At 42.7% G+C, this 26717-nt stretch overlaps 2 protein-coding genes across 10 annotated transcripts in view; one reads left to right on the forward strand and one right to left on the reverse strand.

The window, feature by feature from the left end:
- pisd (phosphatidylserine decarboxylase) overlaps window positions 1-16868 on the forward strand; it is a 111575-nt gene extending 94707 nt beyond the window's left edge. For 2 of the 5 annotated variants that reach the window (XM_048556113.2, XM_048556111.2), the window contains exons 4-8: window positions 2222-2458; window positions 3000-3138; window positions 4447-4593; window positions 10235-10395; window positions 14569-16867. In XM_048556113.2, the coding sequence (XP_048412070.1) occupies window positions 2222-2458; window positions 3000-3138; window positions 4447-4593; window positions 10235-10395; window positions 14569-14790 (906 nt within the window). In that variant the 3' untranslated portion in view covers window positions 14791-16867. Of the gene's footprint in view, window positions 1-2221; window positions 2459-2999; window positions 3139-4446; window positions 4594-10234; window positions 10396-14568 lie in introns of all 5 variants that reach the window. The other 3 variants (XM_048556114.2, XM_048556115.2, XM_048556112.2) reach the window with 2 other exon arrangements.
- sfi1 (SFI1 centrin binding protein) overlaps window positions 16812-26717 on the reverse strand; it is a 117453-nt gene continuing 107547 nt past the window's right edge. For 4 of the 5 annotated variants that reach the window (XM_059655151.1, XM_059655149.1, XM_059655147.1 and 1 more), the window contains 2 exons: window positions 17775-17828; window positions 16812-17231 (listed from right to left, as the gene is read on the reverse strand). In XM_059655151.1, coding sequence (XP_059511134.1) covers window positions 17115-17231; window positions 17775-17828 — 171 coding nt within the window. In that variant the 3' untranslated portion in view covers window positions 16812-17114. The remainder of the gene's footprint in view (window positions 17232-17774; window positions 17829-26717) is intronic. The other variant, XM_059655150.1, reaches the window with a different exon arrangement.

Consider the following 26717-nt stretch of genomic DNA (forward strand, 5'->3'; position numbering starts at 1 on the left):
TAGAGATTGAGGTGAAAACTGTAAGCTTTAGATTGGTTTGGTTGGAAAGAGAATAAATTGATTTAACATGAGGATGGGTATATGTGCTTTGCACTTGCATGGTGGGGTGCAGTTGCTGGCACTTATGTGACTGCTCCTTGTTTGGGATTATGTTCTGAGGAGGATGCAGCTGCAAACCGGGCTATTACAAACGGAGGTAAATTATCAACTCAGGAATTGCGTCTGCAAGAGATGGCCTGAAGGATTCCTTTTGACTGTCATTTAGCAAAATGAGCCTTCTGTAACACCTTTTGCAGATGCAGAAACAGCTTTTTTACATACCATTTAGACGCATGCTGCTTTTGGACTGGTGGCTTCTAGGGTGATCCCACATTGGGGCACTCGCTGACATACTGCCTCAGAAGCTAGTAACTGGTGGATTTTTCAGGGAGAGCAAGCCATGATGAAGAGGATGGGACTGAGGTTGGAGAGGAGGTGGTAATGTACCATTTAGGGGCAGTGCCATTTGAACTTACTCTCTTCCTCCAGTATGGAGCCCTATTCTAATGCTGCTTAACATTCTGATTCAGGATTAATCCAGTAATAAGGCAACAATATTGAAAATGTAGACCACAAGTATCAAATGGGGCAAACTGGTGAGCACAAAATGTAAATAACCAGCATGGAGATGTTTAGGCTTTGAGAGTTTCAGGTTTTTGAGCCTTCAGAAAGCCCACAAACTCCAGTCTGTGTGATCCAGTTTTTGGGGGGCATCAACCAGGAATGCTGCCATCCTCACTGCACTTCAAGCACTGTGATCTCCAGCCTCCCTTCCCTCTGAAGTTCTTGAATGTAATGTCACTTCCCAAGTGCATGCCCACCTTTCCTAGCCCTCCATGTTGAACCCTTCCACTCAGGTTTCTGGGCCCCAGTGCAGTACCAGCATGGCTATTATCAGAATCATATGTTGTGAGAAACTGTTCCGCCTCATCCTATCTGCAGTCTTTGTTGAAAAATCCCCATTCCATTTTGTGGGACTGTCCTCTTGATTAATTTCTTTGAGTAGTCATAGAGATTTTCTTGTGGCTTCTTGTCTTTGCAGTCCTCTTCTGTTAACCTAGTCTGTCCCACATCTCCAGCCCCTCCCTGTTATAACTTTGGTTGGAGACTGCACTGTCTCCTTGCCTGTCAATCAATCCACTGCTCAAAACTTCAGTTTTTAAATGCCTCAGGGCCAACAATGACATTGTTTATCTCTATTAAGTTTAATTCCCTGCTCTATCTCTCTCCTCCTTCAAGACAGTTGTTAAAGTCTAACATTTTGACCCTGTTTAGGTCAGTTGTCCTATCATCTCTGCATTGCTTGGTGTTCAGTTCGTAAAGCACCTTGAGATGTTTTGTCGAGTTAAAGTTGCTTTTCTAAAAGTGAGGCTTTTGACAAAAGTTGAAATTCTACAACAGTTTGGTGGGTCATTTACTATCCAGGGAGGTACACTTCTGAAGATTCTAAATGTGCAGGCTAGGTGGGTTAGAGGTTCTGTAGAGCCACAGATGCTGCTTGATCTGCTGTGATGTCTAGCAATTTCTTTTTCAGTACAGATTCCAGCATCTGCAGTAATCTGCTCTTACATTGTGTTATATTAATTGTTTGTTTGGCCGCAAGTACTTGCTTACAAGGTCGGTATTTCCAGCAGTTGCAACATTCGTTTGATTTCCAGCAGCTGCAGTTCTGTTTTTTTTAGTAAAACAGACATGATCCACATCTGTGTCTCTGCGTTCCTAAAGTAGCAGACAGCTCCAGCTACCTCAGTGGAGTTTGCAGTGTGAAGCATGTCTGCACCTAGAAATGAATTGGTGTGAAACACATATTCACAGGTTTGGATTGAATTGACCTTTACTTGTTTAAATTAATTTTAAACATCCCTGTGCCTTTGTTATTTAGAAACGATTTCTCATGTTTAAAATGATTTAATAGAGCTGGGAGACTGTCCCAGTTGACATGACAATTAAGGAAAGCGTATGTACTTTTATGAATAAAATTATTCCTTTAGTGGGTCATCAAACAGACTGCTCTCTCAAATATGTGTTTTAGATCTCACCTTGTGTCCTGGAAAACAGCCTTGTACTATATCCCCATGAGATATTCAATGGGGTTTTATTGTATAAAATCAGTTCCTGTTGCTGTCTTCTGATCTCGGCTGGTAGTGAGCATTTACCTGTTGTTCTTCTGACTGTCTTGCAGGTTGGCCTGTATAAAACTATTCCCACACGGTTGCTATCTCGTGCGTGGGGTAGACTGAATCAGGTGGAGCTTCCTACCTGGATGCGGAAGCCTGTGTATAATTTGTACATATGGACGTTTGGGGTTAATATGAAGGAAGCAGCAGTGGAAGATTTACAACATTACAGAAATCTCAGTGAATTTTTCCGCAGAAAGCTAAAACCCCAGGCGCGCCCTGTCAGTGACTCTCACTGTGTGGTAAGGACTTCGCAAATCTTTTGAGCTATAGCAGTACAATTCTCAAGACTTTAGCCCCAGCTTTTTTTTAAAAAATGTTACTCGGTTTAAAAACAGCCCTCTTTGACCCTGTCCTATTACCTGTCTGTTCTGTTTAAATTGTTTTGAGAATAATTCAGCATTAGTCCACATGTGACTTTGGGCTGCGGAAACCCGTGCTGTTTTGCTGTAGTGCGTTTTAGACGCAGAATTAATGAGACCTGTGTCTTTTGGAGGAGCTGTGCCTAGAGCTAGCTGTAAGCTCTGAATTCCAATGCTTTTCCTAACATTTTCTGATAGCCCAATGCAGAAGAGTCACTGGTGGATGATGCACTTGATCCAGCCCAGGGTCGCCTCCGTAGTCAGCCATAATTTTTAAAGCTTCCATTATTCCACCCAGAGTGATGGTCGCAAGTTTGTCCAATTTAAATATTCTATACAGAGTGATTACATATCACAACTGACCCGGCAGCATGAGGGATTCGGCTACTGATGATCATTCTCCTTTCTTCCCATTCTCCAGATCAGCCCTTCTGATGGAAAGATCTTGCATTTTGGAAGAGTAAAGAATTGTGAGGTGGAACAAGTGAAGGGTGTGACTTACTCACTGGAGAATTTCCTGGGCCCTCAGACCTGGTCAGAGAATCTGGAGATTAGCGACAGTAAGCTCATGTCTTCAACCCAGGCTTGGGTCGTTTCTAAAGCCTTCAGTTAACACTCATGCAGTTTGCAGAGCAAGGTCAATGTTTGCTTCAAGTTTGTGTAAATGGAGCTCTGTGTGCCACCCTCCCTAAATAATGCCTTTAAATCCCTTTTTATATAGCAAAATAATGTTCTACAATGGAATGGGAAGAGCTCTTAGCTAGCTGTGGAGGTTTGGGGAGTCACTGTCAGTGCAAGTTGACAGGATTGGTTCAGTTGAATTTCCAAAACCATATGGTATCTATCGCCACCTGCCAATGACTGTAGGGTGGTGTGTGTCAGAATTGGGGTATGGGAGAGCACTATTAGAAAGTAAGCAAAATAAAACATGATTCATTTTGCTCTGGGAATATTTTCACTGGCTCTCCTTATTCGTTCTATTTGGTGCGGGGCCACTGAAACAGCAGAGTGTCAGTGTAGGTTTCAGGGTTTCTTGCAAGCACCCAACAACAATTTCTGGCTTTTTGATATCACCTTGGATGCTGAAGAAATTCCAAGGGCCTTCCACACTGGGAATTGCAAATGGAGCCAGGATTGGCCAAAGCTTGGTGACAGAGATGGAGTTGAAGCGTCAGGGAAAGTTGAGATGTAATGTTGAGTAGGACTGGAGTTTCGGACAGTGTAGTAGAAGATGGTGAGGGGTGAAAGAGACGTGGGGAGTGGGTGGTGTGATTGATCAGAAGCCAGGAGATTAGGGTAATGAAGATGATGAGGTGTGGCCATTATGGTTTTGAAAAGGAATTTGGAACAGTTAGGTTAAATCTGATGCAGTGCCGAGGAAAGAGGTCTGTGTTAAGAGGCAGAGTTTGCAGTGAGTTTGAAGACAATAACTTTACTCTTCCCATTGGTTAGATGGAGGAAATTGGAAATATTCCAGGGTCATATTGTAACTGGATCTAGCTGGTGTGGAGCTCAGTCTGAGCTTTTAGAGTCCGTCTCTAAGGGCCATCATGTGGTTGGGGAGGACCAACAATAATTCTTTGAAGATATCTGAGGAGTGTTGAAGCCTTCCTTCAAACTGTCCATTTGGGATATACAAGCCTCAGGACAGTGCTTGTGAATAAAGCATGAAGTCTGGTCACTCTTTCCAAACTGCCATCTGAAAAAACTTGTAACGTTCCTGAATAGATTCTACAAAGCAGCTCAATGTAGCACTGAGCTGTAGTATTATCATAGTGAGGATTAACATGGAACCTGGTATACAGATGTGAATGTTATCAATATTAGTAGAATCCTGTTCAAATCCACAATTTGCTGTAATCCTGCAGATAAAAGTGAGTCAAGTTTTCAGGACCATCTGGTGACGAGGGAAGGCAATGATCTTTACCACTGTGTTATTTATCTGGCACCAGGAGACTATCACTGTTTTCATTCACCTGCTGATTGGCGAGTTGCGCACAGGCGCCATTTTCCAGGTGAGTGTCCTACTGTTCGCTTGTTAATTAACAAAAGCCCCTTGTTCGTTCAGAGGGAATGCCCAGCAGGAGGTAGTTAATGGCTCTGAGCTGAGCCCTGGATTAATCTGTTGTCTTTCGTTCTTGGAACCTGGGTTCAAACTGCACCCAGGCCAGAAAGTTGAAAGTTTGCCTGGGTTACAAGCTGTAAAAGGCTCTTATCTAAATACTCATAGAACAGACTATCTTTAAAATGTCTGCAGTTAAAAAGCTCAATTTGGATACAGAACAAAATATGTCAAACTGGGTTAGTGAGTGGTTTTTTTAATCCTCCTGGCTCGAGGTATATTGTTGAGGCAGAGATGTGGGATCTTTACTTTGAGCCCAGCTGTGCTCTACCTGACTTGAGAAATCCTTGACAATGAACCTCTCAACAGAGAGGTGTTTCATTCCCCATTATCTTGCTTGACCACAAAGCAGATTTAATTTTTCATTTTTAATTTACTGCGTCATGTGTCCTAACTGTGAATAAATGTAAGCAGCCAGATATTTTGAGGGAAGTAAAAGGGAATCTATCCTCTGGTTCTGAAGGTGGCAGTAAGAGGAATGGAGCCATTGCACATTGCCAAAGGTGAGCTTGCTCCAGCTCCTGTTGCTTTGCCCCATTGATCTTTTTCATAAGTGATGCGTCTGTCCTGTAACAGCTGACCTGCAGATAACCCAGGAGATTGAACCTCAGTCCACTTTTCCGTCATCCAGCTTCTTTGCCAATGTATTCATGTAGCTGTTAGCCGTTAATGTTGTTACCCCTAGGGAAAAGGGCAGTCAGAATATATATTGGTTTACCAAGTAAAAGGTCAGATTTCCTTAAAAGAAAATTTCTACCCTCTTCCCGCTGTCGATTCCAGGTCTAGAGCTAATAAGTCTGCACCAGGAACTCTTGTGTATTCTTACCCAAGTTGATGGCTATGGATGGTACCAGCTATATGTTGCGGAACTATAACTGTGCCAGTACCTGGCTCGGCTGGCTCCTCCTCCGTGTCCTTCTCCATTTTCTAAAACAGCATGATTTTCACATGGGTGCTGTGTAACAGCAACGGCTGAGAAATGTGTTACTGATGTTGGAGATCTGGATTAGGTAGCCTATGAGCCAGTTAACTAATCGCAACACCGACACGAGCCTCGAACCCTATCTTTTCTGATTGATTGGCTCCTCTAGTCACTCAGTGTCTTAAGCACGTTCTCAAAGTTTAACACGACCCTGCTTCTGGGCTAAACCTAAATAGCTACGGTCAGGTCTGGATGAGGGAGAAATCTAGTTTTTGCCGAAAGACAGATCCCAGTTTTAACCCACTCGATGTATACTGTCCATGTAACTGTTTTAATCCATAGTCATAGAATCATACAGCACTCAAACTGACCCATCAGTCCAACCAGTCCACGCTGACCATGTTACCAAACCAACACAGTCCCACTTGCCTGCACTTGACCCGTTCCCCCGTCAACCTTTCCTATTCACGTACTGATCCAAATGACTTTTAAACATAACTGTCTACATCCACCACTACTTCTGACAGCTCATTCCACACACTGGAACCATATGCTGTTTAAAAATGTAGCCCCTCATGTCCTTTTTAAAGCTTACCCCTTTCACTTTAAAAATATGCCCTGTAGTTTTCAACTCCCCCGCTCTAGGGAAAGGCCCCTTTGCTATTCACCTTATCTATACCTCTCATTACTTTATCAACTTCTATAAGGTCAACCCCCACCATCCTACCCTCCAGTGGAAAAAAGTCCCAGATTTTCTACTTTATTTTTATGCCTCAAACCCTCTATTCTCTGCAACATCCTGGTAAATATTTCTGAACTCTCTCGAATTTAATAATATCCTTCCTATAGAAGGGTGACCAGAACGGTGTAACCTACTCTGGAAAAGGCCTCACCAACATCCTGTACATCCTCAGCATGACGCCTAACTCTCCTGTACTCGGTCTGAACAATGAAGGCAAGTGTGCTAAACGCATTCTTAACTACCTCGTCTACCTGTAAGACAAATTTCAAAGAACTATGTACCTGACCCCAGGTCTCTGTGCTACACACTTCCCAGAGATCTGCCATTAATTGTATAAGTCCTGCCCTTGTCTGATTTACTAAAATGCAACACCTCACATTTGTCCAAATTAAACTCCATCTGCCGCTCCTCAGCCCAATGACACAATTGATCAAGATCTTTTTGTAATCTTAGATAATCTTCTTTACTGTTCACTATACTACTAATTTTGTGTCACCTGCAAACTTACTAACCATGCCTCCTATAGTCTCATCACATTATTTCTACAAATGACAAAAGTGGACCCAGTACCAATCCGTATGGAACACCACTGATCACAGGCCTCTAGTCCAAAAGCAACCCTCCACCGTCACCCTCTGTGTCCTACTGTTAAGCCAGTTTTGTATTGAGTTGGCAAGCTCACCCTGAATCCTATGTGATTAAATTTTACTAATTATTCGACCATGTTGAACCTTATCAAAGGCTTTGCTAAAGTCCAAGTAAGCAACATCTGCTCTGCCCTCATTGGTCTTTTTTGTTACTTCCTCAAAAAAATTCAATCAAGTTTGTGAGACACAATTTCCTACACACAAAACCATGCTGACTATCCCTAATCAGTTCTTGCCTCTTCAAATGCTTGTCAATCTTATCGTTCAGAATCACCACCTACAATTTACCCACCACTGATCTCAGGCTCACAGGCCGATAGCTGCCAGGCTTCTCATTACAGCATTTCTTAAATATCGGCAACAACTTTAACCACCCTCCAGCACCTTACCTGGGATTATAGATGAGACAAATATTTCCGCTAGAGGCCCCACAATTTTTTTTCCTAACTTCCCACCGCGTCCTGGGCTCAATCAAGTCCCAGAAATTTATCCATCTTTGTTTTCTGAGATCTCCAGCACCTCTTCTGTAATGTGAACTGTTTTCAAAACATCAGTATTTATTTCCCTGAGTTTTCTAGCCTCCATGTCTTTTTCATAATAAAAACTGAAGTAAAATATTCATTTAGTATCTCTCCTATCTCCTGAGTTTCGACACAAAGATGATTTCGTTGATCTTAAGGGGTCCTGTTCTCTCTCTAGCACCCACTTTCTTAATGTACTGGTAGAGTTTCTTTGGATTATGCTTAATCTAATCTGCCAAGGCTGTCTCATATTCTGTCTTTTGCCCCGATGATTTCCCTCTTGAGTGTCCCTGTAACCTTTATATTCTTTAAGAGATTCATTTGATCCCAGTCATCTATATCTAATATACGATTTTTTTATTCTTGACTAGAACCTCAATATCTTTATTCATCCATTGTTTCCTACACTTACCAGCCTTACCCCTCACTCTAATAGGAACGTAATGCCTCTGAACAACTCTCATTATCACACTTTTGAAAGCCTCCCACTTGTTAGTAGTCCCTTTACCTGAGAACAGTCTGTTCTAATCGACTTTTGAAAGTTCTGGCTTCATACCATTAAAATTTGCCTTACTCTAATTAAGAACTTTAACTTTTATGGAAGGCTTACTCTTTTCCGTAACTATTTTAAAACTAATAGAAATATGATCACAAGTCCCAAAGTGATTCCCTGCTGAAGCTTCAGTCACTTGCCCTGCCTTATTTCCCAAGAGAAGGTCAAGTTTAGCTCGTAGGTGTATTAACGTATTGATTAAATGTGTTCAAGAATGATGTTTTTAACAAATTCCCCACCATTGAAACCTTTAACACAGTGGCAGTCCAAATTAATGTCGGAAAATTAAAATCCCTTACTATTACAACCCTATTAGTCCTATACCTCCTTGAGAGATCTCTATGTATTTGCTCCACAATTTTCCTCTGACTATTGGGGGACCTATAGGACAATCCCATCAAGGTGATCCTTTGTTATTTCTAATTTGTAACCATTTAATTTCACTGGATGATCCCTCAGAAATATCCTCTCTAATTAAGTAGTAACGTTTTCCTTAATCAAAAGTGCTGCTCCTCTTCTCTCCCACCCCCCCCCCCCCCCCCCCGCCTTCCTACTGTACCCTGGAACATTGGGTTGCCAGTCTTGTCCATCCCTCAGCTAAGTTTATGTAATAGCTATGACATCCCAGTCTCATGTTCCCAGACATACGCTGAGTTCATCAATCTTACTCGTAAGATTCTTGCATTGAAATAAATGCAGTTTAATTCTTCGGAGTTACCTTATTCTCTGACTTGCTGTTGTCTGCCTTAGATTTGTAAACTTGAATGTGTTATAAAATTTACATCAAACTCCGAATATTCACTGACAGAACTGAATGTGGTCAGTTTTGTATATCATTGTGTCTCCTTACTCCCTTTGGTTCCACAGTAGGAGTCTGGTTGACTTGTAGATAGTTGATTGAGTTCCCTTCATACACCTTGTACCTATTATGCGATTCTGGATCTATCTAAGATAATATGAGGAAGAGGCTGGTAGAATGCAACAGAGGGGGGTAGCCTTTCAGCTCCTCGTGTCTTGTTGATGAGGAAAACTGGAGCCTTCTGAAGATTTTTTGGAGAGCCACCTCCATTGCTGTGGGACCTGTTATAAATCAGAGGTCCCTCAGCTGAGCTCAACATGGCACTGTGGCAGGTAACCACTGTCTGATGTAAATAAACTCTCCAGGTGTTCCCAAACGCATCTTGGTATGAATGCAGCACCCAAAGATTGTTCCTTTCTCGAAGTTGATGAAATCACATGGGCCACTTCACTCGATGTTGTGCAAAGTCAGAAAGCTGCAGCAATAAATTTCTGTGCAGGTTGACAGCAGTCTGCGGGGTGCTTTGAGTTACGTAATCTTTAAATAGGATTCATGGAGCTGCTGCTGATCATCGGCTCACAAATCAGCTCGCTTACCAGATTCTGTATCTAAATCTGGCACAGCGAAAGGAGGAGAGACACCGGGCTAAAAATATCTCCTGATTTTCTCTTGGTCATCCCCAAAACCCAGGAAATATTGTGGAGCATTTTAATTTGGGAATGACAGCAGGCTTAGTGGTATGTGGTTGTGAGAAGAGAGCAGAGAAGCTGTGACTGTTCTGGGAGGGGAATTTCAAGGGGCGTTCAAACTGAGTGGCTTTATTGGTGAAAATAAGTAAAGTACTGTTTCTTACTGATGAGACGGTGAGTAACAGCTTTACAAACACCGGAAAAAGAACCAGAGGGGTGATTCAAAACTTTTAATGTAGCAAGTTATGACCGGAAACATACTGCCTGAAAGGATAGAAGATTCAATTATAACCAGCCAAAGGAAATTAAAAGAATACTTAAAAAAGGAAACAGTTTACAGGCTGTGGGGAAAACAGGAAGAATGTGATGGGCCAACTGGCCTCTGGTGTTATTTCGATGTGTTATTTCATTGAATATTATGCTAATACTGCATATTCAAATTTGCCAGCCATTGCTGATCAGCCCTAATTGAAAGGGACTGATGGTGGTTCATCAGTAACATGGTTGTAGTATGATTGGCTGTCAGTGAATTGTCATGTTGTAAGTTATGTTAGAACTGAAGCAATGTTTATATATTTAAGACAACAGCGAAAAGGTCCTTTAGTATCTGCAGTCTGTACGTGAGAGGATTGTTCTGATGTGTCCCCTTGTGCGTACTCAGGCTCCCTTATGTCGGTTAATCCTGGTGTAGCTCGTTGGATTAAGGAGCTGTTCTGTCACAATGAACGTGTGGTCCTGGCTGGAGAGTGGATACACGGCTTCTTCTCACTCACTGCTGTCGGTGCCACAAATGTTGGATCGATTCGCATTTATTTTGACAGTGTAAGTACAGCAGATATGTGGAGGAAAGGAAGGCTATTGCGCTTGTGATCTATCTCAGTCTGGGATTTCCTGCATGGTACTGCACACTCTGTACAGCTGCTGCTGTGGGTGCATTCTCATAATTAGATTTGCATTTAAATAATTGGGAAACACTTTAAGAACTGGCCTGATGGTGAGGGGAAAACTGATGTACATGAAGAGATTAATAATGTATGCATGTACACGAGAGAGTAAGGTCAAGCAGGTTTAAAACCCCTTGGCCCGTTTATAGATATAAATTAATGCTCTATACATTCTTGCAACAAAGAGTTTCTAAAGTGTATGGAGTCAATTAAATTGAAATGAGCAAGTATTCCTGGTCCTGTGGGAGTAGCCATTAGCTCCCTGACCACTGTCTCCCACTTGCTCCTTCTCCCCACAACTTCATTGAAGCTTTGAGCTTCTGCTTAACCTGATCACTGGGGAATTATTGGAAATATACAGTACCTCACATTGTCCCAGTCACGCCAAATCACTCCGTCGTCGTTTCCTGAAATACTGGTTTGGACAGAGATTAGTATATTAAATGAGTCCTATTAATCATGAAAAAAAACCCCAGAGAACTGCGGATGCTGGAAATTAGAAACAAAAACAGAAATTGCTGAAAAAACTCAGCAGGCCTGGCAGCATCTCCAGAGAGAAAGCAGAGTTAACTTTTCGGGTCTTCAGAACTTCATTGGACCTGAAATGTTAAATCTGCTTTCTCTCCACAGATGCCAGACCTGAATTTTTCCAGCAGTTTCTGTGCACTAATTATGACTTTGACACAATGAATGTCTTAATAAAGTTGGGGCTTTCTGCGTCTGTGGTTTAGTAGTGAAATATTCATCACTAATGGAGTCATAGAGATATACGGTATGGAAACAGACTCTTTGGTCCAACTCATCCATGCTGACCAGATATCCTAAATAAATCTAGTGCCATTTGGCCCATATCGTTCTAAACCCTTCCTGTCCATGTACCCATCCAGATGCCTTTTAAATGTTGTATTTGTACCAGCCTTCACCACTTCCTCTGGCAGCTCACTCCATATACCTTCCAACCTCTTGCCACTTAGGTCCCTTTTAAACCTTTTCCCCTCGCACCTTAGCCTATGGCTGTCTAGTTTAGGAGTTGCCCACGCTGGGGAAAAGGCCTTACCTATTTACCATGTGCATGTCCCTCATGATTTTATAAACCTCAATAAGGTCACCCTTCAGCCTAAAGAAACAGTGAGCCACTTAACTCATTACTCTAATTCTCCAGCAAAGCTCATTGCTCCAGTACAGTTAATGCACCCTTTGCAGCTCATCTATTCAATAACATGTTTTAGTTTGAATATTCTTGTCATCTTTGTCTCTATTACTGTGCTGCAAATTTTCTTTGATTGTACTTTTTGAAATAAAGTTTTGGATCTTGTTTGTGCAGTTTAATGTTCTGCATTAATTTATAAAGTTGAGAGGCTTGAATAGGGTAGATAGTTGGAGTCTGTTTCCCAGAGTGGAAATGTCAGATACTAGGGGCCATAGATTTGAGGTGAGAGTGGGATGTTTAAAGATGTGCAGAGCAAGTTTTTTAATGCAGAGAGTGGTATGTGTCTGGAATGCAAGGCTAGGTGAGGCGATAGGAGCAGATGTGATAGCAACATTTAAGAAGCATACAGAGAGACATATGAACAGTCAGAGTATAGAGCGACACCGATCGTGTGCAGGCAGATGGGATTAGTTTAGAACAACATCATGGTTGGGGCACAGACATGGTGGGCCGAAGGGCCCGTTCCTGTGTGTTACTGTTCTACGTTCTGTATCTTGCTCAGCTTTCTGATCTAACCATTCTTCATCGTTTAAGCGCTTTACACTTTGAATCAACTTAAATTGGTGCTTCCCAGCGATGTCCTTATTATTCTGAGGGGTGATGTGACCAGACGTGAACACAGTCATTATACACCCCTCTTCCACAGCTACACTGGCCATATCCCCCACCTCTTCCTCTGCTACATCAATGACTGTATCGACACTGCCTTGTGCTCCCACAAGGAGCTCAAACAGTTCATCAACTTCACTAACACCTTCCACCCCAACCTCGAGTTCACCTGGACCATCTCTGACACCTCTCTCTCCTTCCTCAACCTCTCTGTCTCCATCTCTGGTGACCACCTTGAAACTGATATCTATTTCAAGCCCACCGACTCCCACAGCCACCTAGACTACACCTCCTCTTGCCCATCTTCCTGCAAAAATGCAGTTCCCTCTTCCTAATTCCTTCACCTCCGTCACATCTGCTCCCACAATGAGGTGTTCAACTCCCAAACATCCCAGATGTCGTTCTATTTCAAGGACTGCAATGTCGCCCCACCCCACCACCATCCACAGTGGTCAAAAATGCCCTCAATCGCATCTGTTGCATTCTCTACAAAGGACATATTTCCCTCCCCAACCCTACCTGCCTTCTGGAGGGACCGCACTCTCCGTGACTCCCTTATCTGCCCCACCGCCCCCAGCACCTTTCCCTGCAACTGCAGGAAGTGCTACACCTTCCCTCTCACCTCCATCTCAGGCCCCAAGAAAATGTTCTGCATTAAACAGATGTTCACATGCACATCCGCTAACATGGTCTGTTGTATCCACTGTTCCCAGTGTGGCTTCCTCTAAATCAGGGAAACCAAGCAAGGCTTGGCTTTGTGGAACACCTACACTTAGTTCCCGACGAACGACAATACCTCCCAGTCGTGAATCACATCAACTCCACCTCCCACTGCCTGGATGAAACCTCCATCCTGGCCTGCCTCCATTGTCACAACAGTGCCACCCGAAGACTGGAGTAGCATTTCATATTCTGCCTACAACTTAATGGTCTCAATGTGGACTCTACTAGCTTCAAAATTTCCCCACCCCCGACTTCATCCCAAGACCAGCGTTCCCCCATCCCCATGCTTGCCTCCTTGACCTGTCTATCTTCTCTCCCACCTATCCGCTCCACTATCTACCTGCTATCACCACCCCCTCCCCATTTATTTCAGAGATCTCTTTCCCTCCCCCATTTCTGAAGAAGGGTCCTGACCCAAAACGTCAGCTTTCCTGCTCCTCTGATGCTGCCTGGCCTGCTGTGTTCATCCAGCCTCACACCATGTTATCGTAATCTTTATGACATGCAGGGTTCCTGTTCTTGTTATTACCCAGCTTCAGAAGTTTGATAAGACCTTGTTGATTGTTATTGTTGGCTTTTGAAAATGTTCATTTAATATTGTAATGAATTAGAGAATTAGTTTGTAGTGCTATTCTGGTATTGTTTACCTATTTCAGCTGAGTCCTCAATACCATCTCTTTGCCTGTTTACATTGTTCCTAATTCATTCCCCCTATTTGTTCACTTGGACAGTTGTGTGTTTAGTTTGTATTTAGTCAGCACTTTTCTGTGGGCAGATCTGTCCATCCTGGAAATCAAATCTGAGGAGTAGGGGATGGGTAATTGCAGAAAGCAGAAGTTGGAGGTGAGGGAGTACATTTTTAGTGGAAAGAAAATTGGGCAGCTTGTGTAACTATCTGCTGACCCACTGTGGCTGCTTTAGGCTCTCGGGTTGAGCCTCTCTTGAGCTCTGCTGTAAAATTCTGGAGAATAGTGACTGGTCACGGCTTACTGCTTTGACCAGAGCATTCTAAACTGAGAGCCCCTCTACCCTTCTCCAAGGCCACAGGGTAAGTCTGTGGGACATGAACTCAGAGACAGTCATTGCTGTTGGGGAACTCAGACCAAGTGTAAAAAGTTCTGAGGTATTGTCTAAATCTTTTACATCCATATGTTGTTTTAATGGTGGGTGTAACTTTACTGACTTGACCTTTTGAGGCCTGCTCCCAAAACAAAGCAATAAAAAGGTAGCTTGTTAAAACTGCTTTAAAATTTGACACTTTGCCTCCTGCCTGGCCTCACCCCCCACAGTCTTCCAGCTCCTTCCTTACCTTCCCATTTTTGATGAGCAATCAAGGTAATTTTTACATGTGGAAATTGGATCACTGGGACAAAGTTTGGGAGGCTAGGTTTAAACTATGAAGTAGATTTGGGACTGGGATAAAAATGCAGTTTTTATTAATGTTTGGTTGTCACACACTGTTAAGGATTGCTGGAGAAGAGAATGTTCACTGTCTCATTTGTCTTGAAGGACCTGCATACCAACAGTCCCCGCTACATGAAGGGCTCTTACAATGACTTCAGTTTTGCTGCAAACAACAACAAAGGGATTAACATGAGGAAGGGTGAGCACCTCGGAGAGTTTAACCTGGGCTCCACCATCGTTCTCATCTTCGAGGCACCAAAAGACTTTACCTTTAACCTTAAACCTGGACAGAAGATCAGGTTTGGTGAGGCCCTGGGCTCCATATAATACAATTCCCATCGATGACATCTCAAATTGGATTGGAGCACTGAGGAGTGAGGTTGGACTAAAGAATGGTGCAAAATGGCCATAACTGAAATGCGGTTTTAATTCTCGCTCCTCCTCCTCCTCTCATCATTACTGCAGAAGCATCTCTCATTGCCTCCATCTGAGGGACCAGCTCGACCATAATGGATTCTCCTGAAAGGTGTACTGACCCAACTCAATAGAACTTTCGGAGCGTACGCAGTGCCGTAATCTCTCTGTGCAAGGGGAGAACCTGGCAGGTGACCAGGATTAATGGGACTTTGAAAGATGGGCTGAGTTTGAGGGCCCTGGTCTCTTTGGCAGTGGCAGGGAATTCTGATCTGCATTCTTGTGCAGGAACTGGGGATGCGCGAGTATTTGCTGAATAACTCCATGCAGGTGAACCAGTGGGTCATTCTAACCTTTAGTCATTGCAGTATTTTTATATACTAAAAAAAAAATCAATGCAGTTTCTCATCAAATTACATTTCAGAGAAAATAAATTTAATGACTATACCAAAACTTAATAAAACTCATCTGTTTTTTTCGTGATCGATGTGTTTTTCTAGAACTGAGGGGTGGAGTGCTAATTCAAGTTACTACATTTTGGTTTAACTCGAATACTGATTCTCAAGTGAGAAAATGGAAAACAAGTCACTGAATGCTGTGTAGAACTGGCTGCTGTCTGGGATCTGAGAATATCTGAATGATGCAAATGAGTTTATATTCTCTCCAAGTTCACTGATTCTGTTATTATGTCTATGTAATGGAATGGTTGAAATTTTATCTCCCATTCTGTCCATTACTTTTCATGCATATCTTGTACTTGAGCTCTGAGGGAGGTGCCTTGCAGGAGGATGGTAGAGAACGTAGGTAAATTCTTACTTTGTTGGGCACTTTGTACCACAGCAAAGCATTACCAAGTCCATAAGTGAGAACAATATGTGTTAAGTTCTGGCTTTCTCTGATCCCACACTGTGTTGTGAGGGTTTTTGTCTATTTATCTGTTGAACCCAGAAGCTGTAGCCATAGCAAGCTCTCTGAAATGTCTTTGGAATTTGAGACCACTCTCCTGATTTTCTCTGGTTGTGAGAGGGTGAGAATGTATGTGGGAGGGAGAAGGATCATCACTTAACTGCAGATAATCATGGAGGAACAAGTTTTTTTTTAAATTTAATTGTGCCAGTCATTGTATTTTTGTGATCTTTTTCTTTTGTGTGGTTACTTCGAGTACCTGGTTTAAACAGTGTTTAATATTCACTGCAGTTTGATTTCCCTGTAAAAGAGTGAAAGCTGCCACTGTGACCAATGAATACAATAAAATTCTAGTGTTTCACAAGAATTGTTCACTGATTTCATTCGGGTTTGTTTTAAAACTTGCACACAGTCAGTTCTACACATCTGATCTGAAATCACACCTGAACTCAATGTGATCTTAGAATCTCTAATGTGGAAACAGGCCCAACTGGTCCACACTGAAAGGAGAAAATATTGCAAAAGAGGGCGAGAGGGGGAAAAAAAAACTATGAATTTAAAGATGGAATGTAAGCTGTGAGGAGTTTTTGAGTTAAGTGAGTTGGCAGGTGGAGGATGCTGAGAGAAAATGTGATTATACTTATTTTACAGAGAACTGTTGATGTTTAAAGTAGTTTGTTCTGACACAAGTTAAGTGGTTATGGGGCTGGAGGGCGTGAGGTTACAGGTAAATTTTAATGAAAAGGAGGAACCTAAGGTCATCCAAAAAATTTTTTTTGAAGAAAAAGACTGCACTTCCCTTGGAGCAGTTGATAAAGTAGAGGGAATGGAATCTCTGTTTGGAGTGTCACAAGGACTAAAGACCTCTGATTTGGTGACCAAGTTTTCCATTTCTTGAATAGCAGGCAAGTAGTGTGACTAGTATAGATGAGAAATAAAAGGCCAATCACTGGCTTCTCTTCCTGTGATCTGCAGAGTTTGTTTGAGAAATAGTTTAAACTAACCATCTTGTATTCAGGTGACGTTCTTAAAGCTTCAATAATCTTTATTCTGGAATGCATTTACATGATTAAAGACAGTTAATTATAACTGTAGAAAGGAAGAACCAGTTTGATATTAAACCAATAAAATTTAGTTAACATTACAGCTGCTTGCTCTTTATCATATTGTTGGAAGCAAATTCTGAATTTGTTTCGACGAATCTGTTCAGAACATGTGCGTCAAACTCTACTCCAGTCCTTAAAAGGGAAACAGGCTTAGAGTTTGTTTTGCCAAGGCAGAAGATCTCAGCCATACTCTTATCACTGACAGCAAACTCCAAAAGAGAAGGATTACTGTTCTGTCATAGTCAGGATCTTCCGGATCTCCTGAACCCTTGTAACTTGGCCCTCTATGTAAGGCCGGTCCTTGCTCAACTTCTTCGAAAGCTTTTCAATATCAGTCTCCAGCTTTAAAAAAAACCAAAGAATAAACAGAGCTTGTTAGTCCCATCAACTGCAAAATCAGCATAAATTTCATGAGATGTGTCATAGCGAAGCACAGTATTACACCAGCTTTGCTTGCTGTGACTGTGTTAGATGCGGCAATGGTGAATTTCTGCACGTCAGTTCTTCTAGCAAACCAATGTAAGGCAAGAGCATCAACTAGGGAACCCAGATATAGAGGAAGAGAGGGTTCAAACCCTTGGGGCTACAATCCTGTAACTTTGATTGGCCAAACATCACCAAAATGCCAAATAGTCATTGCTTTCCTGGATCACAAATATAAAACTCTGCCTGACACACACAACAGTGCTGCTAATATAGAGATGAGTAAACATGTAGGCTGTCATTCTCAACCCTGCTGAGGTTATTGTTGCCTTGAACTGAGAAGAAATCACAGATGGCATGCTATTTTTACTTATGATTTCAGGTGGTATCTCCATCTGCATCATTTGTACATGGTATAGTTCTAGTTCATTCCTGACCCAGAAACATGTCAACGTTACTTACCGAAATCATACTAATGTCTTGTAGGTTGTGGTATGCTTTTAGCATTGTAAGTATCTGTTGGAGAGAGCATGATTTTATGGCATGACACAAATCATCTGATTACAAAATCCTACATTAAAGGAGTCTGTTTCCCCATTCAGCATCTACACACCCAAGATACCAAATGACAAAGGGAGACCTTTAGTTGGGATCCAGGAACCCAGGCCAGCAACTTGGGTCTATCAAAGCAACCATGTCAAATAGATAGAGGCAGGAAGTGCCACAAATACTTGAGAGTGGGACTTGATTTAGTATTCAGGAATATTAACTCATTGTGCATCAGCCAATAGCTTCCTAAGACAGGACAACCAGACCCATTGTGTTCCTTCATCCATTGCTGCATTCAGATCAGCAATGATAAAGCAGTTTAAGTGTATTAAAAATTTTGATTGTGAAGCAAGTGTGCACATATAAAAGTAAGATAAAACCAGTTGCCTAAAGGTCGTTGTTGGTCTGCCAAACGTGGGTGTTGCCTGGCAGAGTCCTTACAGGACATTTGAATTCACCTCTATCATCTCCATTATCCCCAGTGAGAGACAGGTCATCTAGCTAGGCTGATACGTGCCATTCTGTGGATTACAGCTGAACTTATGACACTACATTAACATGCACATTCAATAAAGAGGGAACTAAAAATAAATATATTAGGGAAGAAACATACTTGATCTCATCCTCTCCAATCTACCAGCCACAGACGCCTTTGTCCATGACAGTCACAGTTAGAGAGTGACCAACGCACAGTCCTAACTTAACATTGAGAATCGTGTTGTGTGGCAGTATCACTGTGCCAATTACTGCCCCATCACTTTACCCTCGATCATTAATAGAAGATGTCATCAAACTGCTGCTCAGTGAGCATTGCACGAGGGCCTCTCAGCTTCTGACCTCATTACAGCCTTGGTCCGAACATGGATGGAAGAGCTGTATTCCAGAGATAAAGTGAGAGTGACTGCCCTTGACATCAAGGCCATACCTGACCAAGAGTGGCATTAAGGAGCCTAAGCAAAACTGAAATCAATGGAAATTTAACGGGAAAGCTGTCTGCTGGTTGGAAGATGGTTGTGGTTGGTTGGAGGTCATTGCTGCAGGAGTTCTTTAGGTGTCTTATGCCCAACCATTTTCATCAATGACATTCCCTCCATCATAGGGTCAGGATCGGAATGTCTGTTGATAATCTAACTGCCACTCCTTGACATCCATGGCATTACTGTCATCCTGGGAGCTTCCATTGATCAGAAACTGAATTAGATTAATCATATAAATATTGCAGTACAAGAACAGGTCATAGAGTCATAATCCTGCAATGAATAACTCATAATGCCTCAGAGCCTCCAGGGTAAAGTCAGGAGTGTGATGGAATACTCCTCACTTACCTGGACATGGGCAACTCCAACAACATTTAAGAAGCTTAAAACCATCGAGGATGCTTGATTTGCACCACATCCAAACATTCAGTTCTTCCACAGCGATGTGTATTATCTACAAGATGCACTGCAGAAATTACTACAGATCCTTAAGCAGCATTTTCCAAATCCACAACCACTTCCATCGAAAAGGACAGGGGCAGCAGACACATGGAAAGACCACCACCTGCAAGTTCCCCTTTAAGCTATTCACCATCCTGTCTCAGAAAGATACCACTGTTTGTTCAGCGTCACTGGGTGTAAATCCTGGGAATTCCCTCCCTAACGGATATGGGTTGCAGCAGTTTAATTAGGCAGCTGACCATAACCACCTCTGGGGCAAGTAGGGAAGGGCAATAAATGTTGTCATCCATATGCGTGATTAAATAAATGTCCTGAAGACCCAGTAAGCATCAATACGTGCCAACTGTGAGGCACGCCAGTACATTTAGCTCTCAGAGTTAGTCTCGACAAATAATGATGATTCATAAATGAATAAAATGAAACCAATATACCTATAAAGTTGAAGTGCATATTAATTTCAAAAACATGAGCCAGTGTTATGTTTTCAATCAGTCTTTAAGGTCAGGAATGTTGTGACCTTAACGTGAAGCTTCTTTCTTTGACCAGGACACCTTTTTATAGCTGCAATCTCATTAATTGCCAGAAACTTTCACCAACAAAACACACACACCCCCTCCACCAGAGAATCACACGTGCCTCCCACACATATCAATGGCACTTTAAAATTCAACTGTAATTGTGTAGGAAGTAGGATGAGCCACTGTTAAATTTCTGCCCCAACTTCTGAGGGTGACAATGAGCGCCGCACAAGTGGAGCGAGATGAGATGTTATGTGAGATACTGCCCAGGTACAAGTGACTCCACCATACGCCTCACAGACAGAAATTCCCGACAGTTTATTAACCAGTTTGCTGCAAGATGCAATAATGAGGATAACTGAATTGGGCACTGCCTCTACACCTTATTTATCTTCATCTTTCAAGAGGAGATTCCTGGCAAGAGACAGGCCATACCATTACTGCATAACGTGAGTGGTAAGACCATAAGACATAGGAGTGGAAGTAAGGCCATTCGGCCCATCAAGTCCACTCCGCCATTTAAATCACGGCTGATGGGGATTTCAACACCACTTCCCTGCACTCTCCCCGTAGCCCTTGATTCCTTGTGAGATCAAGAATTTGATGATCTCTGCCTTGAAGGCATCCAACGTCCCGGCCTCCACTGTACTCCGTGGCAATGAATTCCACAGGCCCACCACTCTCTGGCTGAAGAAATGTTGTCTCATTTTAGTTTTAAATTTACCCCCTCTAATTTTAAGGCTGTGCCCACGGGTGCTAGTCTCCCCGCCTAATGGAAACAACTTCCTAGCGTCCACCCCTTCTAAGCCATACATTATCTTGTAAGTTTCTATTAGATCTCCCCTCAACCTTCTAAACTCTAATGAGTACAATCCCCGTTCATCATACGTTAAACCAACGATTCCAGGGATCATCCGTGTGAATCTCCGCTGGACACACTCCAGGGCTAATATGTCCTCCCTGAGGTGTGAGGCCCAAAATTGGACACAGTATTCCAAATGGGGCCTAACTACAGCTTTATAAAGCCTCAGAAGCACATCGCTGCTTTTATATTCCAACCCTCGAGATAAACGACAATATTACATTTGCTTTCTTAATCACTGACACTGCAAGTTAACCTTTAGAGAATCCTGGACCAACACTCCCAGATCCCTTTGTACTTCTGCTTTACGAATTTTCTCACCATTTAGAAATTAGTCCATGCCTGTATTCTTTTTTCCAAAGTGCAAAACCTCACATTTACTCACATTGAATTTCAGCCATTTCCTGGACCATTCTCCTAAACTGTCTAAATCTTTCTGTAGCTTCCCCACCTCTTCAGTACTACCTGCCTGTCCACCTATCTTCGTATCATCGGCAAACTTCACCAGAATGCCCCCGATCCCTTCATCCAGATCATTAATATACAAGGTGAACAGCTACGGCCCCAACACTGAACCCTGCGGGACACCACTTGTTAACGGTTGCCATTCCAATAAAGAGCCTTTTATCCCAACTCTCTGACTTCTGTCAGACAGCCAATCCTCAATCCAAGCCAGTAGTTCACCTCGAACACCATGGGCCCTCACCTTGCTCAGCAGCCTCCCGTGAAGCACTGTATCAAAGGTCTTTTGTAAGTCTAGATAGATAACATCTACTGGGTTTCCCTGGTCTAACATACTTGTTACCTCTTCAAAGAATTCCAACAGGTTTGTCAGGCACGACCTCCCCTTACCAAAACCATGCTGACTTGTTCTAATCTGACCCTGCACTTCCAGGAATTTAGAAATCTCATCCTTGACAATGGATTCAAGAATTTTACCATCTACCGAGGTTAAGCTAATCGGCCTATAATTTTCCATCTTTTGCCTTGATCCTTTCTTAAACAAGGGGGTTACGACAGCAATTTTCCAATCATCTAGGACTTTCCCAGACTCCAGTGACTTTTGAAAGATCACAACCAAAGCCTCTGCTATTTCCTCAGCCACCTCCCTCAGAACTCTAGGATGTAGCCCATCGGGGCCAGGAGATTTATCAATTTTTAAACTTTTTGCTTTTCTAACACTTTCTCTTTTGTAATGCCTACCATACTCAACTCTGCCCCAGACTCTCCCTAATTCTTGGCATACTACTTATGTCTTCCACTGTGAAGACTGACGCAAAGTACTTATTAAGTTCTTCAGCTATTTCCTTATCTCCCATCACTAGCCTTCCAGCATCAATTTGGAGCGGCCCAATATCTACTTTTGCCTCTCGTTTGTTTCTTATGTATTGAAAGAAGCTTTTACTAACATTTGTAATATTACTAGCTAGCCTACCTTCATATTTGATCCTCTCCTTCCTTACTGCTCTCTTTGTTATCCTCTGTTTGTTTTTGTAGCCTTCTCAATCTTCTGATTTCCCAGTGCTCTTGGCCACTTTATAGGCTGTCTCTTTTTCTTTGATATATTTCCTGACTTCCTTTGTCAACCATGGCTGTCTAATCCCACTCCGGATAATCTTTCTTTTCTTTGGGATGAACCTCTGTACTGTGTCCTCAATTACACCCAGAAACTCCTGCCACTGTTGCTCTACTGTCTTCCCTGCTAGGCTCTGCTTCCAGTTGATTTTCGTCAATTCCTCTCTCATGTCCCTGTAATTAGCTTTATTTAACAGTAACACCATTACATCTGATTTTGCCTTCTCTTTCAAACTGCAGACTGAACTCTACCATGTTATGATCGCTGCCTTTTAAGTGTTCCCTTGCTTTAAGGTCTTTTATAAAGTCTGGCTCATTACATAGTACTAAGTCCAGAATAGCCTGCTCCCTTGTGGGCTCCATCACAAGCTGTTCCAAAAAGCCATCCTGCAAACATTCCATGAATTCCCTTTCTTTGGATCCACCAGCAACATTATTCATCCAATCCACCTGCATATTGAAGTCCCCCATGATCACTGTGACCTTGCCTTTCTGACATGCCCTATCTATTTCTCGGTGCATCTTGCGCCCCTGGTCCTGATCACAGTTAGGAGGTCTGTACGTAACTCCCATTATAGTTTTTTTGCCTTTGTGGTTTCTCAACTCCACCCACACAGATTCCACATCTTCTGACCCTATGTCATTTAGTGCCGTAGATTTAATTCCATTCTTAACTAACAAGGCAGCCCCGCCCCCTCTGCCCACCTCCCTGTCTTTTCGATATGTTGTGAATCCTTGGATGTTTAACTGCCAGTCCTAAACTCCCTGCAACCATGTCTCTGTGATGCTTACCACATCATAATCATTCGAGAGGATTTGTGTTGTTAATTCATCTACTTTGTTGCGAGTACTACGAGCGTTTAGATAAAGTGCCTTAATGCTAACTTTCTTATCATTATTAGAGAGATTGGAAATCCTAAAATGTCTTAAGCTATCCGTCCTTCTTGCTGTATTCCTAGTCTGCCTCGAGCTTAAACCCACCTGTATACATGCTATCCTGTTGCTTATATTTCCATTTAACTCCACACTCCCTGTCACTTTCGCTTTCCCTTCCCCCCCACTCCGACTCAGAAGTTTAAAGTCCTAGTGACCACCCTATTTATCCTTTTCACTAGAACACTGGTTCCAGATCAGTTCAGTGGAGACTGTCCCAACGGTACAGATCCCCCCGGTTCCAAAACTGATGCCAATGCCCCATGAAATGGAATCCCTCTTTCCCACACCAATCCCTTAGCCACGTGTTTATTTCCCTTTCTTTTCCCTATGCCAATCAGCACGTGGCTCAGGCAGTAATCCGGAGAATATGACCCTTGAGGACCTGCACTTCAATTTCTTTCCTAGTGCTTCATAATCCCTGAACAGGTCCTCTACCCTAGCTTTGCCCATGATGTTAGTCCCAACGTGGCCCACAACAACTGGATCCTCCCCCTCCCGCTCCAATATCCTTTCAACCCGGCCGGACATGTCCCGCACCCTGGCACCGGGCAGGCAACACACCATGCGGGACTCCCGATCCGGCTTGCACAGGATACTATCTGTCCCCCTAATTATAGAATCCCCAATAACAACTACCTGTCTTTTTGCTCTCCCCTATTGGACGGCCTTCTGCGCCACGGTGGTCAGCTGGCTCATCCCGTCCACGGTCCTTTTCCTCATCCGTACCAGGAGCAACAATCTCATACCTGTTGGTCAAGGTCAAGGGCTGAGGCTCCTGCACTCCTGAACTCGGAATACCCCGACCTGCGATGTTGCAAGTGGGAAGACATAATGATGGGTCACTATCAACGAATGTTATAGGGGCAGCCAACACTTGCTATGGTCAGAAAAGTGCACTAAGCCACCAAAATCATTCACAGGTGCAATTTGCTGCACCTATTCAAAAGCTGTCCAGCATTCCTTCACAACTGCAAAGTATGGAGAACCAAGTGGCATTGGGCGCACACATTCAGAAAATCTGGTTCCAAAGGTCAAGCCAGACCCCAGAACAAAATACAGGTGACAAACAAAGTGGTATGCAGCAAGCTATGTCATAAGAATGTGCACAACCCAAATACATCAATGAAGCTTACAGACTACAGAGTAAAAAGTCAATTTCGGAAAACCACCAAACTTTTGTCAGCGATAATGGATTCTCCAGCATCTGCAGTTCCCAAGATAATAAAGTGTGAAGCTGGATGAACACAGCAGGCCAAGTCTCAGCATTAACTTTACATTCCATGTCAACAGTATGAGGTGATCAGTGCAGGTTTTACAACCACAAACATCACACGTCCTGAAACGATAGAACAATACAGCCTCAAAGCTAAAACTGACACAGGAGCTAGTGCCAATATACTACCACAACGTGCCTAGCAAGTGATACCCATTGTACAGGCTACAAGAGATCACCTGGCATATGCAACTAATCACTAATTCCATGTCCTGGCCCAATCTCACTGCAATGCCAATGCACAATCTCTTGTCTTCCCAAAAGTTTCTACTTGGTAGATTACCAATAGTCCAGCAGTGGCAGGATGCCCATTTGCAAAGATCTCCGTACAGTAACAATTTACAAGATTCAAACCACACCCACTGTGATGGAACAGACCAGAGGTGACTCAATTGAATTAGCTGAGGTTGAAGATGTTTTAAAGGTTTATCTGTTACACATCGGCCAGAACCAGTATGGACAGTTTCAATTGTTGACTGCCAAAGGTAAACAACTATAGGAGTTGCAAAAGATCATTATCCAACATGACCTGACAGTACTAAAGAAGCACCTGAGAACGTTTATTCATTTTGGCTGTACGGGGATGAAATGGATATATTATGACAATTCATTTTCAGTCATATGCCAGGATATCATGGCCATGTTTGATGAGGGATAGATGACTATTGAAAGCTGGAACATGGACCTGTATACCAACCAATGATGTGTCTCTGTGTGGGGCATGCCAAACGTATCAGCCCCGGCAGCAGAGGGAGACGCTACATCCACATGCTCACGCTGTACCTACTCCTTGGATAAAAATAGCAACAGATCCATTCATAGTAGTGGGGATGATTACATCATAGTGACAGGTTACTTCTCCATATAGGTTCAAGTCCCATTTTTGCTGGAAAGGTCTCAATATGATGCAAAACACTCATAATTATTCAATGACTTGGCAATGCAGGCAGTATAACCATTGCTGAGAACTGACTGTTACTTTCAGTACATTTGGCTTATGGGGATTGGATGGGTTCTAACACAGATTGCAGTTTATTGGTATAGGCTATGTCACTCCACTGTCCTTGCTCAGTCTAGGAGAACGAATGGTATGGTCTATCAAATCAATGATCAACACGTGTTGAGTAACAAAACAAGGTTTGCACTGTGCATTAATAGAGAAGAGAATACTATCTCCAGCACAAGTTATTGCTGGAAGGCAAAGCAAACAACCTTGACCAGCAACCAGTTGACTAATCATTCTGAGATGTAGGACATTCTTTTTCAAAGACAGAGGAAAATGAAAGAAGTACACAGTGAATGATGAAATAGAAACTACCCAAACTAGGCACAAAGCAGACTGCAAGTCAGAAATCCAATCCTTAATATTTGGATACTATCAAACATTTCCAGGATGTACAAACAGCCCATATCCCACACAGGCAATACCAGATTTTCCTCCATAACAATACTGGGGGTCCACCTGCAGCACATGGTCTGCAGGGGTTCAAGAAGGCAGCTTGCCACATCTTCTTGAAGGCAACTAGGGAGGGGCAATAAATGCTGGACCTATGGTGCTACATTCTGAACGATGGAAGAGCCAGTGCAGATTAATGAACAACATATCAATCACGAACAGTGAAGAAACAAACTGACAATGGTGTTTGTACAATGTTAATGAGTGACAGCAACCAACAAGAAGACAACCAAGTCGGCAAACAAGGTAAAGGGGCACAACACGTACCATTCCAAACAGGTATACAATGAATTAATGTCAAAGCAAATTGAAGTTTGAATCAACAATTATACAAACAGGTAAAAGCAGACCTCACATCGCGTGGCTATGTACAACCATCTATATCTGTTTGGAATACTTAAGGAGGATGCATAATATTTCACTTAATATGCTATCACCATTATGTGTGACCTGAGGTTATAAAGGTCTCAGGTTTCATCTTATCTGGGGCTACCTGAAGCATGACACTTCATATTAGCCCACATACTGAAGTGCCCATGTCTGTAATATATGTATATACAGGAGCTGTAACAGCTTAATAAATCTTTCAGTACCAAGTTACCCACATCTAGTTCTGACATTGACATGCAAGTATTGCCTCATCAAGTGGAAATGCCTGAAGTCAACAGGCCACTATGCAATGGAAAATCATGGTAGGGAAAACTGAGGCGCAAAGTATTTCCTAAATAGGGAGAGACTGGCAAGTGTTAATGTCCAACGGGTGTTGGGTGCTCTTGCTCAAAAGCCACTAAAGGTTA

The sequence above is a fragment of the Stegostoma tigrinum genome, chromosome 26 (genome assembly GCF_030684315.1).
Source record: "Stegostoma tigrinum isolate sSteTig4 chromosome 26, sSteTig4.hap1, whole genome shotgun sequence".
Classification (NCBI taxonomy): Eukaryota; Metazoa; Chordata; class Chondrichthyes; order Orectolobiformes; family Stegostomatidae; genus Stegostoma; species Stegostoma tigrinum.